Source organism: Drosophila montana, unplaced genomic scaffold, assembly GCF_035044405.1.
Source record: "Drosophila montana isolate Dmon_TW-CO22-7 unplaced genomic scaffold, ASM3504440v1 contig_960_1, whole genome shotgun sequence".
NCBI lineage: Eukaryota > Metazoa > Arthropoda > Insecta > Diptera > Drosophilidae > Drosophila > Drosophila montana.
Window position 1 is genome coordinate 32,496 of NW_026999244.1, and position 12,532 is coordinate 45,027.

Genomic DNA, 12,532 nt, shown 5'->3' on the forward strand with positions numbered 1-12,532 from the left:
TTATATATTAAATTAATTTACTATTGTTTACAATGACACCTCGCGTGTAATAGAATGCTCCCTCGTTTAAACAGATCGTTTGAAGGCTTTTTGTGGTAGGCGCAGGAGCAACCAAACAAGAAGGAAACAATTTTAAACAAGGCAAACGGGTCCTTTAACCAGCTTTAACCGGCACGGCCGCCTTGCCGGCAGCTGGCGCCTTGGGCGCTTCGGGTTCGCTATCCAGTTTCTTGATACGATGCAAATCGACGCACTGCTTGAACTGGGCTACTTCTTCAATGCACTTGAGTGTCTCGCCGGGATGGGCACGATAGCAGGCAAGCAGCTGTGCCTTTAGGTCCTGGCATGGTGGCGTTTTGTGCGCCGCTGCGGTGCTCACGAAACGCTTGTGTACACCCTCCACAGCATTCGCATACTCCGATTCCATGATGGTATTCGTCTTTTTTAGATTCTCCTCCAGCTTAGTCAAGCGCTGTCGCCACAGCTCATCGTTCTTCACCAGCTCCTGATTCATTTGCCGCTGCACATCGGCGGCGCTGATTGTGTGTCCGCCGCCCTGCACATAAATGGGCGTGGCGCTCTGGTAGAGAACCGTTGATGGCGGGGAGGCGTCTTTTACGGGCGCTTTTTTGGCCGGCTCTTGTGGTTTTGGCGCTGGCTTTGACAGCTCCGCAGCGGCTGCATTTTCGCGAGCTACAAGCCGTAAGGAATTTTTGTAAATTTACATATTTAATTTGTATATAAATAAATGGTCATTTGACAATTGTTGCATAACACTTGGCCGCGGCGATTTCTCATCTTTGGCAGCGCAATTGCAATTGATTGTCACTCTGTATACTGTACCCTGCTGTGTGATACCCTGCTTCAGACGCTTCACCACATCGTCGGATATGTCGAGGACGCCGGCAGGAGTTGGATTTTCCATTGAAACGGAACGTGGCTCTCGCGACTGTTTTGCGCCCATGTTGTTTCAGCTGATAGGAACCTCTCTCTTAAGTGACGTAGCCTGCGTGACGGCGGGTAATGTTAAGAACGTGTGCTTTTGTTAATATATATAGCAATCGCTTATTCATTTAACTTGAATGCAATTTTATGAAATTTACCTTTTCGTTTGCAAACTTGTGCTGGGCTACTAGAGATGAGCGTTAGAGAGCGATGAGTGACAATTGAGATGGGCGATATAGGCCAATTGCATATCTAGAGATGCGCGGTGTTTATGCAACTGTCGCTAATAACGAGTAACAAGTTTGCCTACATATTTATTTTAAATCAATCTTTGAATAATATGAATAAAATAGTATTTTAATGATATTGTTTATTTAAAATGTAAGTACACTAAACTGCTTATCTCATGTTAAGTACACTATGCACTTGAATACCTATTCGAAAAAAATATCGAATACATTCAATGTATCAGTCGCTGTCACTGTGAGCATAGTGGTTGGCCACATTTAAATGTGTATTTCCGTTATTTCGGCAACGTGACATTAGATCTTAACAAAAGCATAAATATTATAAGAGAAACTGTTATGAATATCAACTACACTGTGACTGTTTTTGGTTCCGTGAACCTTTTCAGGAACTGTGGCTTAATGAGCAGCGTTGCCCATTGGAATTGATATATTTGGGTGAACTAAATATAAGCTAGCCACGCAATTAAAATAAAATTCCAGTTATGTTTTCAAAATCATAGTTTATTCATTTTAGCATTTTTCTTGTTTTGTTTTTTTTTGTCGACAATTTATTACATACAATTATGATTAAATGACATTCGCTCCGTTTAGTGTATCTAATGTTGTTGCAATTCGTTAATTTTACGGATTACTTATTAATTATTTATTCATTTACCCTTTTCGCTTCTAATTTCGCAGTGTTATTATTAATTTTATAATATTTTATGAGTTCTTTGTTCAAATGTGTTAAAATTCTATCGAACTGTGTGTTGTGTATGTTTTGGCTAATGAAATACTAGATATGCGCGCATACATATATCATAGTTCCTTTGATATCATAGTTCCTTTGATATATGTACCTAATTTTGTTACTGCTTCTTTTTAAAATTTGCTGCTGAAAATTCTAGCTTTGACATTTTCAATAATAATTGTTGTAATAATATACATCTATAATAATTATGGAAATTTGTTGCTGTTCTAGTTGTTTTTCATAGTTTTTTTTATTGTTCACGTTTATGTGACTTGCGCGTTCAGTTTGACGATATCCTATTTATGACATTATCTTTTACATACTTTTGTTTAATTAATGTATTATTATGAACTTTATCTTGGGTTTTTTGTATCTCATATCACTGTTGGTGGTTTGTTAATATTCAATGTTATCGCATATACATAAGGTTTATGTAACATATTCGATTTTTCGTGCTAATAATTAGATCAAAAATTCTATTCTCAATATACAAATACATTAAATTTTACAAAATGTTCAAAATTTTTGTTACTTTTCGTTATAATTTGTTACGAGTTCTATATATTTTGTTTCCTTATGGCGTATGGACTTGTCATACAGTTAGCGTATTTAATATATATAGTTTTGTTCTCATTTCATAGTTTAATTATCATGTTAGTTAGTTTGTTAATAAATCGCTAGTTAGAAGGAAAATCACACAAGGTTATTTGTTATTCGAATAATTTCATATGTACACTCAGTTAATTTGCATTTGCGAACTAGTTCGACGGTTCAGCAGCGGATTAGACTCTATCTAGGGGACTGTTCAGTTCCTAAGTTGTGTAATCGTGTTATATGAGAAGTAATCTTTATTTCCTTTTTTTTTTCATTTTTCGTTTTGTTTTTGGTCAAGTTACAAGGCGTGCGTTTCGGGAGTCAACTAAAAGTACTCGCAGTCGAAAGAGGTCCTCGGCGATAATCTCGAAAACTCGAGATCCAATTGAAACAGAAGCAAATGAAAAGTATCTCAAAATGAAAGTATGAACAAAAGAAAACAAATGAAACAAATTGCAAGAAATATCACGTAATGCATTTTTTATTTAACTTTCGGATGTTACTTTTTACTTTTATTCGCCTGCCTTTAAACATATATCGTATTTTATATAATCATTTATTTATGATCTCTTTACTGCTATATAAACGGCATATCGGCGCGTTGTGTAAAGTTTAACATAAGATTTGTTTTGTTTTTTTTTTATATATAATTTTTACGTGTTTCATATGCGTTTCATAAGATAAACTTTTGTTTGTTTGTTTTTGTTTTTAGTTGTTGCACGTTCTTATTCCTTGCATTAATATTCATAATTCAAAATCTTGACTTGCGCAGAATTAGAATTGTCGATATTTTTCTTGTTTACTTATTTGTTTTTATTTTGTTTTATTGTTTTGGTATTACTTATAAACAAATTTCATATTATAGCTACAATTTATTAGCTAGCGTTATAATTTTAATGCGTGCTCGCAGCTCACGCCCCTTAACGACTTTACAAACTAATTGAAAATATATATAATGCAAAGTACATATTTGTATATAGTGTGTGTGTATATAATTATAATTTGTATTAAGTTATTAGTTACATGATTTTAGTTTTTGTATTTTGTTTTTTTCTTTTTCTTTTAGTTATATTGTTGAGAAATACGCTGAAACAGAGCTCGCAAATAATATTGAACACATACATATATTATCGTGGATGATAAACGAAAGAAAAAATATTGATTTATAGATTATGAATTCCTGTTGTTTAACATCGAGGCTTTACAAATTAGAGAGTTGCTTAAAGCTACGTGGGTTCGGAACAGGGGAAAGGGGGATGTACTTGCTACGCTGCTTTCAAAATGTTTTCATTATGAATTGTACACTTAAATTTAAAAATGTTATTGGTTGGTGCACAAAACGCGTTAATTTCTGCTTATCATTTTTGTTTTTGCTTATTTTTTTTGTTGTTTTATGAATTGTTAGTTATATGCATTTGTTGTATTTTATATATATATGTATATATATATATTTTTTTTTTATTAATGCTAAGTTTCTAGACTAAAAGTTAGGGACACTGGCGCATATTGTGTCCTTTGTTTGTTTCCTTTACACTCTCAAGCTTACAACTTATATTCAAAATATGTTTTAATATTTAAATATTAGATTATATGCCCCTTCATTTAATATAAATTGTATGCCCTTTGTTCAGTTGAGTCGGTTGTGATAAGTTTCTCATTTGTTGTTGTTGTTGTTGCTTATGTTGCTGTTAGTTTTTTTTATAGTTTGCACAGAGCACAAAATTAAACAAAAAAAATGCATGTAACCAAATATTTTGTTTATCCTGTTCCTGTTCAGCAGTGTAAATGCAAACACACAGAACTAGCTATCGAGTGGATGAGAGAGGCAGTGAGTGAGTGTGTGTTCGTGCGTGCGAGTGCATAGCTGCATGTGTGTGAGTGTGCTATTTCTTATTGTTATCTTCTCAAAGAATCACTCTTGCTTGCTCTCTCGCCCCCTCTCTGTCACTCTCTCTTTCTCTGTAGTCATATCATTTTTATCATCCTGTCTCTTTGCTTTTACAGTTTACGAATAACGGTATCTTGCAGTTGGAGCTGTTGCTTGCGTTAAATGTAGTGCATACTTTCGCTTTTTTGCGGCCGACTTGCAATTGTTTATCAACTAAAATTATAAGTTAAACTTAGCATATGTTAATCTTAAGCTTTGCCATGTGATTCATCAACATAATAATCATCATCATCATCATCATCATTAGCAAAAGCATCAAAGCAAAACGCAAATATTTAAGAAAGCAAAAAAATAATAAAAACAAACAAAAATATACAAAAGGAAAGCGCAGCTGTTTGCTTCTCGTTGCTTGTGTGTGTGTGCTTGGGTATGTTTGTGTGTGGGTGTGTGTTACTGCAACATGTTGCCAGCGACCAGGTCGCTGACTGTTCTATACATATAACATGTTATGTATGCGTACATCAAATGTATATATATATATTATATATACATAAATATATATATATATATATATATATATATATATATATATATATATAGAGCAAAATATACTAAGTGTGCATGTGTGGCTGCATCTGCTGTATGTACGTGTGTGTGTGTGTATGTCCAGCGCTTAATTCGCATCGTCGCACAACATTCTAAACAATAAAATATTATTTAGCATTTCGTACATCACCCACAACACCGCCAGCCTGCAGGCCGCCGCCCTGTCGCATCCGTATCGATGGACGTCGCTCGGGCGTATCGTAGGGCTGTCGCGATGAATTTGTGGCGGCCATTGAGTCATCCATATTGAGTCCCCCGTTGCCAATTAGCTGCGCACCAGCTCCACCATTGCCGCCGCCGCCGCCGACGATACCGCCGCCGCCGAGCATGGCGAGCGTTTGTCCAGCAGCCGAATTGCTGCTTAACATCTGTTGTGTGCTGCCACCGGCAGTGGCCATTGCAGTGTTAACCTTGTGCTGTTGCTGCTGATGGGTGGCGGCGGCGGCGGCTGCTGCTGCCGCAGCGGCATCCTGGCCCTGGCCTTGGCCATCGGTGCCATCCTGCGCCTGCTGGATGGCCTGCGGATTGCGCGGTCCGCCAAACTTGAGCAAATTCCAGTCGAACACATAGTCATAGGTGAAGCCCAGGCGATGGAACAGATTGCGGAACAATTTACGCAAATGGCAGTAATCGGGGCGCTGGTCAAAGTGCATTTGTCGGCAGAAGTTCAGATAATTGACAAATTCGCTGGGGAAGCCCTTGCAGAGAACAACAATCGATGTGGATAGTTTCTTCTCGGATATGCGCTCGTATTTCTGTCTCTTATTGGCCGCCTTCAGTCCCTGCCAGGGCAGAGCGCCCAAGTTGAAGTACATGAGCACGTACCCAAGCGATTCCAGATCGTCACGTCGCGACTGCTCAATGCCCAGATGTGTGTTGATCGAGGCGTAGCGTGCGGTGCCTGTCAGATTCTTGTTTTCCCGATATGCTATGTGCTTCAAGGAGCGTGCATCCCGGAACTTTTTGGCCAAGCCAAAGTCAATTATGTACACCAGATTGCCCTTCTTGCCCAGACCCATCAGGAAGTTATCCGGCTTGATGTCGCGATGTATGAAATCGCGCGAGTGTATATAATCAATGCGCGATATCATTTGATCCGCCAGCAGCAGCACGGTTTTCAATGAGAAGCGGCGCGAACAGAAATTGAACAAATCCTCCAGCGATGGTCCAAGCAGCTCCATGACCATCACATTGTAATCACCCTCGCTGCCGCACCAAATGATGCGGGGTATACCAATGCCGCCCTGCATTGTCTTATAAAATTTCGATTCGATGTGCAGCTGTGGATGTTTGGTGCGTATGCATTCCAGTTTGATGGCCACCTCCTCGCCCGTGTTGATTGTTGTGCCCAAATAGATGTCGCCGAATGAGCCGGAGCCAATTTTGCGGCCCAGGCGATATTTGTTCCCAACGCGCAGTTCCATATTTGTCTGTCCTTATATATATGTATACAAATGTATGTGTGTGTGAATATGTTTGCCTGTGCGTGTGGCGTCGCACAACGTTGCCTGTGTAAAAGAAAATTAGTTTAATACAAAATTTCACATTGGAAATTCACTCATTTATGATATCTAATGAGCAATACTTATATAATATATTTATATAAAAACCTTGCGCTGTCCTTTTGTCCGTTTGCAAAAAAAACTTGCGCTCTCGTTGCTGCTGCTGCTGGTTCTTCTCTCTTATCTCTGTTGTGTTTTGTTTTTCGTATTTAAGGCGCGCGCTCAGGCGTTGTCGGCGTTTCGTGCAAGTCGCGGGCGCTGCGGCTGCTGCAATTGAAGAAAGTTCTTATAAGCATTTCGATCTTGTTCTTGTTATTACAGTTAGCTATAGCGGTAAATAAAAGTGACAATCACACGCAAGAACCTACATATAAAATAAATATATTTCCAAAATATATTTACAAATTATTTGTTTTGGTTTTTTTTTGCGCTACATGAAAATATGTGAGCAGTTTTGTTGTCATCGATAAATATGTGACAGCTATCGATTCAGCTGCAGCTGTAAATATCACAACAAAATGCAAAACAAAATATAAAAGAAAACGCTGATAGCAGGCGGCGTGAGCTGGCGACGTGCGATGTTTCAATTAGATAAGAACACAAAACCAAACTGAGCGTCACTCACGTCTCACAACACAAACACAAAGATAACTGTATATGCAAAGCACTGCAGCTTTCAGCGCAAGCAGAACTTCACATTGTGGCACCCCCGCGTATAACAGTATAACCAAAATCAAAGACTGTAGTACACTGTTCACATAGTGTAAGTAAGTATATTGGATTTGCTTGATGTGCGTCTGCCGTGTGAGGTTTGAAAGTTAGAATATATACTCATGTATTCCCTTCTCAGATATTGATATTATTTTATTGACGTCACACACGGGGTGGGTAAATCACGAAATTCGGTATATCTTTTGCAGATTTTGAGTTATTGACTGAATTTGACAGGTGCTTTACTATTAATAGCTTAAAATCAATAAAAAACAAATATTCTCTATGTGAACACAGAACTGCACAGCGACTTGCACGTCCTGACGTCTTATCAGCGGGATTTCTACGGCGCCAATTCTGCGTAAATACGTATCTAAAAATAACAAACACAGCGCATCGCACATGACAGCATTAACATTAAGCGATGAATCAGCGCAAAAGTTGCAAGGCGGTTAAAAAGAGAAGGAAAGAAAACCCTAACAATAACCTGCTGTCAGCCAGATACCATAAAGACAACCGTGTGTCCGTGTGTGTGTGTGTAGGTAAACAATTAGAGATGAACAGTAGGTAGAAAAGAAGCAACAAACAGACAAAAATGCCATTTAAATGACACTTTCAATGGTGAAAAGCACTCACACACACATGCACATTAAAAATGGAGTCGCGCCCCAGCAAACAGACAAATCATAAGCAGTTGGGCAAAAGGCGCACAGCAACAGTGGAACTGAAATTTTCTCTAGCTCGCTAACAAAATAAATGACAAAATTTTGTTTCGTTGTTAGTTTTGCTTTCTTCAAATAGTAGACAATTATTATTGTGCCTATTATAATAGCTGCTGCCGTCTTGCCTTGCAGTTATCTACATTCTGTCTGCTTCTCTCACTATTTTCTGCGCTTTCTTTTGATGTTGTCCAACACGCACCTACAACAACAAGATTTTATCTATACGTATGAGTGTGTGTTTGTGTATGTATTTGACCTGTGAAGCTGGGCCAATTCTAACCTCAAAACTGGTCAAGCTTTATAAATGCACACCTACACACACACACACACACACACACACACACACACACATACATACACATAAATACACATACATATGCTTGTAATAGTTGTTTGCTTTCTTTGCCTACGCTGATTTATTAGCACTCCGCGCATGTCGCTGTCGTCAGTTTCGTTTACCAAAAAAAAAAAAAAAGTAACGTTTACCGTTCTTTTTTGTTGCCTTTTTAAATGCACGTTCTAGTTTTGTTGCTGCCTGCGTTTGACAGGTGCGCAAGTGAGATGGTCGCAGGCTCTCACTCTCTCTAAGTGTGTATATGTGTGGGTGTTTGTTGGGATGTGTGTGCTTGTGAGAGCAACAGCTGATCGTGGTGGGAGTGCAGTGTGACGGCTTCTTATTGTTGTTCTTGCTGCTAGTTCCGGCAGACATGCCATACAAGTGTATGTATGGATATTTGTATGTATATAAGTATACTATGTTAATTTGCTGGGGCCTTATTACAATTGCAAATCAGCGGCACGTTGCGTTGGCGGGCGCCAAATAAGACTTCCGCAAAATACAAGCGCCACCACAAAGGCAACAACCAACGGTTACGTAGGGAAGAAGAAGTAGCAAGTACAAACAGTTGTATAAACAGCAGCCCAATAAGCGTCAGCAGCGATACAAAAAAAAAAAGAAGCATGGCTAATAAAACGATCTATGCAATTAATTTTAAAGGCAGCGACAACGTTGACTCCGCTGGTGCAGTCAATGGCCTCGCTGCCGAGGACGAGACGACCTAACGTTAAACTGCATACGTTTTGTTTTTGTATATATATTTTTTTTTCAACCCGAACTAATCTAACGGCTAACTGTCTGGCTCTAGTCTGTCTGTGTGCGAGTGAGAGAGGTGAGAAGTTATTTTTGATTCCTACCTTGGCGGATTTGGGAGTCACAGTGTGGCCAGACTGCTCCGCTGCTGCTGCTGCTTGCACTTGACTTTTGCTTAAATTTCCAGCTGAAAATGCACTGCGTTTAATTGGATTTCAATTTCACAAGAGCAACAACAACAACACTCGAGACGACGACGACGTCATGATAAGTGGAAACAAGGCAGCAAAATCATTTCAACTTTCTTTGTTTTTGTTTTTGAGAGAGACACACACATACACTCACATTTATGCAATATCGGACACAATTCGTTTTATGCATTTCTTAAACGCTTAAGCCAGGGCCATAGTGGCCGTTTGGCAATTTTTTTTTGCAATTATGTATTGTTTAATGATTTTTTGTTTCCTTTTTAATTTTTTTTTTTCTCAGCCGCGCTTTGTTTGATTGTACGGGCACGCACGTCTGGCGCTTTAGATACTAGCAGCGCGCTGGCTTTGGGCAAATGTTTTGCATTAACAACAATGAGAACCGTTTAAAACAAACACAATATGTTTAAAAACTTATTAAGATTGCGTTGAGGCAAAAAAAAACTTTAACGGAGACGACGACGGCGACACACGAAAAAATACAAGCGAGTCGTTTGCCCTGGCACTCATACACACACACGGACGCACGTATGCATGCTGCAATAGGGTTGTCTCGCTTGCACTATTGTTGGCTCTACAGCGAGCACGTTGCTAGCCTGACTGTTTTAGCGTTTTCACACTAACACAAGCATGCCAACAAGTCTATACGTATACGACAACGAAGCACACATAAAGCGAGACGAAAAAAGTAGCCACCACTAGGGGCACTGTGGCCGAAGTAGTCTCTTTGGCTTTTTGTTACGCACAATTTTCACAAATTTCACGCGCACGTTGCATATTTGTACAAATCCAACACCAACTTACATTTTGCGTTTCTTTTTATTGTATTTCTTTGCAATTTTAAATTAATGATTGAATTTCTTTTATAAATTATTTGCTAGAATAAATCTTGGGAACGGCAACAACACCAACAACAGACTCAGCGAGAAGTTCCATTTAAGAACCATTTGAACAGTTGCGGAACTATTGGTTCGCCGCCACTGAATCAAACCGTGAGCCATTTTGTCACGATATTGATAAATGCGTGTTTGTTTTTAAATATATCTTTTAGGAAACTAATATTGTTGGGTGATATGTAATTTATTAAAAGCCAGCTTTTATAATGAAAAACAACCACGAAAAATCTAAACACGATGGACCTCAAAATCTAACGGCTTATTAATGCACCGTTATCAGTAGGCCCTTAGCTTAGTCAAAGTCGCCATGCATGTAAATAATAACTGCCAGAATTGAGAGTTTTAAACGCTGGCATAGGAAGCATGAACGAGCATTTTGCTAACTTTATTGGCTTGAAATCGTGGAAATTGTGAAGCATGGAAAATTTGTCGTCCCTGGTCGGTAAAATGTGGCGGTTGGTCGAAAATGTCGACGTTTTATATATTTGTTTACTTTCGTAGCAGTCAGTTTCAGAGTGCTAACATTAGCTAAGACACACACCAGATGTAATGAAAACATCTAAACGCATGCACGACCAACTGATATACGTATTTTCAGACATAGATACGTACGTTCAGATATACGTACACAATATTAAGTGTAGCACAGGCAAAAAGGTGTACACACACACGACTTAAATTGTGCTATAAGTATTTATATATACAAATAATGTAATGCATTCAAATATAAATATTAGAAAAGTTTATTAATTAATAATTATTATTTAAAATATATGATAATTTTCAATAAACGCTAGTCCATTATAAGGTTTTTAAATATCTTTAATATCTGTTATATATGCAAAAGGTTCAGCCTATATCTTATATAAATATTTAATAAACGGAACACACGCCCCGCCTCTGTCGATTGGTTGAGGAAAACAAAGCAAAACAAAAAGCGGTTGCGATCTACGCTAAATTACACACACACACACACACACACACACATACTAGAACACAGGCGCACACGCTCATATTGTTACATTACACACACACACAAGCATACGAAGAGGCAATTAGCGATCTGGCGAATGGCAGCCCGAGTTTGAGCCGATGGTCAAACGAACGGCAAAACACGAACGCGCATCAGGTGTGAAATAATAAAACAAAATGCCGGAGCGTCGAACGTTTTGTTATTGCTTTGCGCTTTTTGTTTTTGTTTGCCTTGCCTGTTGTTCGCATGCAAATGAGTTGTGTGCCAGAGCGAGATGGGTGCATTAGGGCAAAGTATTTCCTGACGCGTCGATCGCAAAATATTTCCGCAACACATGTCGCGCGGCTGTCGGCAAGCTGTGCGGGGCAGAGCGAGAGAGGGAGAGTGCGCTTAAGAGAAGAGGGCTGCTGGGGTGCAATTTCTAACATTGGCGCAGCAAACGTCAGCGTCAGCGTCTGCGACGTCGCCGTCGCCATTCAGCGAACGCACCATTTGGTTTCGTTTAGTCGCAAAGCAGCGGCTTATGCTGCCCCTCCCCCCTATCAAGCCCCCTGGCGGCGGCTTAGATCAAATAATTTGATTTCATGCCAAGTCGCAAAATTGTCAAGCGGTCGTCGCATCCGCTGTTGCTGCTGCGGCTGCCGCTGCTGCTACTGCCACTGGCTCTGCTGCATTTTTCCGCGACCTTTCGGCGCTGCTCCAGTTTGATTAAAAAAGGCAGCGCCGAAGATAAAGAAGAAGACGTTGACAAAATCAGCAAAAAACAATTTCCATTTCGCCTTTTGGCTTTTCTATAATACGCAAAAAATAAATTTTAATTAATTCGATTTTTTATTTCATTTTCAGTTTTAAATTTTTTTTTTTTTGCATATTTTTGCAGTGCGCGTTTTGTTTATCAACAAAGTCGGCGGCTTTTGAAGTTTGCCGGCGAGAAAAATTTTTCTGTCGCGAGGGGCGTGGCAGCGGGCTTGAGGTTGGGGGCCACTTGTTAGCTGCGGCCTTTAAGCTGCTAGACACGATTCAATTTTCCTCAGCGCTGTGAAATGCGAGGGGGGGGGGTGGCTGGGGAGGGGGGTTCATCGAGTATTATTTCCATTTTGATGCCTTTTATGACACTTCAGTTTTGTTTTTATTTTGTATTTTTGTTATTTGTTTTTTATCGCATAAAACGCTCATCTGGCAAGCGTCTTGGATCGCCTTTGGCTGCCTCTCGATCGTATCTAGTAGGTATTTATGATTTCGTTTATGCATTTTCGTGTTTTATTGTTTAAATTTTTGGTCATTTCGGCGTTCTTTTTTTCGGTATTTTTTATTTGTTCGCCGGCGGCGTTTGAGTAAAAAAAGTTAATTGAGTTGTAAAAATTATAAAGTTGTAAAAAAAACCAACAAGCCCTGGGTTGAAGAAATGCCGAGTAAAAGTC

The 12,532-nt window shown here is 39.2% G+C and overlaps 2 protein-coding genes and 2 long non-coding RNA genes across 11 annotated transcripts; 2 read left to right on the top strand and 2 right to left on the bottom strand.

Moving 5' to 3' along the window:
- Chchd3 (Coiled-coil-helix-coiled-coil-helix domain containing 3) lies at nucleotides 1-1,251 on the bottom strand. The gene is made up of 3 exons (XM_064699504.1): nucleotides 1,104-1,251; nucleotides 844-1,006; nucleotides 1-693 (listed from the first exon to the last, which is right to left on the bottom strand). Exons 2-3 carry the CDS (start codon nucleotides 962-964, stop codon nucleotides 155-157), a joined length of 660 nt encoding a protein of 219 aa, XP_064555574.1. The 5' UTR covers nucleotides 965-1,006; nucleotides 1,104-1,251; the 3' UTR covers nucleotides 1-154.
- Nucleotides 1,252-2,740: 1,489 nt separating this feature from the next.
- dco (discs overgrown) lies at nucleotides 2,741-10,178 on the bottom strand. 8 transcript variants are annotated; one of them, XM_064699499.1, is made up of 5 exons: nucleotides 10,047-10,178; nucleotides 9,141-9,223; nucleotides 6,622-6,777; nucleotides 5,137-6,519; nucleotides 2,741-4,618 (listed from the first exon to the last, which is right to left on the bottom strand). In XM_064699499.1, the coding sequence occupies exons 4-5, from the start codon at nucleotides 6,433-6,435 to the stop codon at nucleotides 4,523-4,525; spliced, it is 1,395 nt and encodes a 464-aa protein (XP_064555569.1). In that variant the 5' UTR covers nucleotides 6,436-6,519; nucleotides 6,622-6,777; nucleotides 9,141-9,223; nucleotides 10,047-10,178; the 3' UTR covers nucleotides 2,741-4,522. The 8 variants fall into 8 exon arrangements, with proteins under 8 accessions (XP_064555569.1, XP_064555565.1, XP_064555567.1 ...); XM_064699495.1 differs by having other exon boundaries at nucleotides 6,622-6,780; XM_064699497.1 differs by lacking the exon at nucleotides 10,047-10,178 and adding an exon at nucleotides 9,382-9,509 and having other exon boundaries at nucleotides 6,622-6,780.
- LOC135440378 (uncharacterized) lies at nucleotides 6,956-8,256 on the top strand. Its single transcript, XR_010438285.1, has 3 exons — nucleotides 6,956-7,280; nucleotides 7,364-7,461; nucleotides 7,522-8,256. It is a non-coding gene; the product is annotated as an uncharacterized LOC135440378 (long non-coding RNA).
- Nucleotides 8,401-10,129, top strand: LOC135440379 (uncharacterized). Its single transcript, XR_010438286.1, has 2 exons — nucleotides 8,401-8,666; nucleotides 9,526-10,129. It is a non-coding gene; the product is annotated as an uncharacterized LOC135440379 (long non-coding RNA).
- Nucleotides 10,179-12,532: the final 2,354 nt, after the last annotated feature.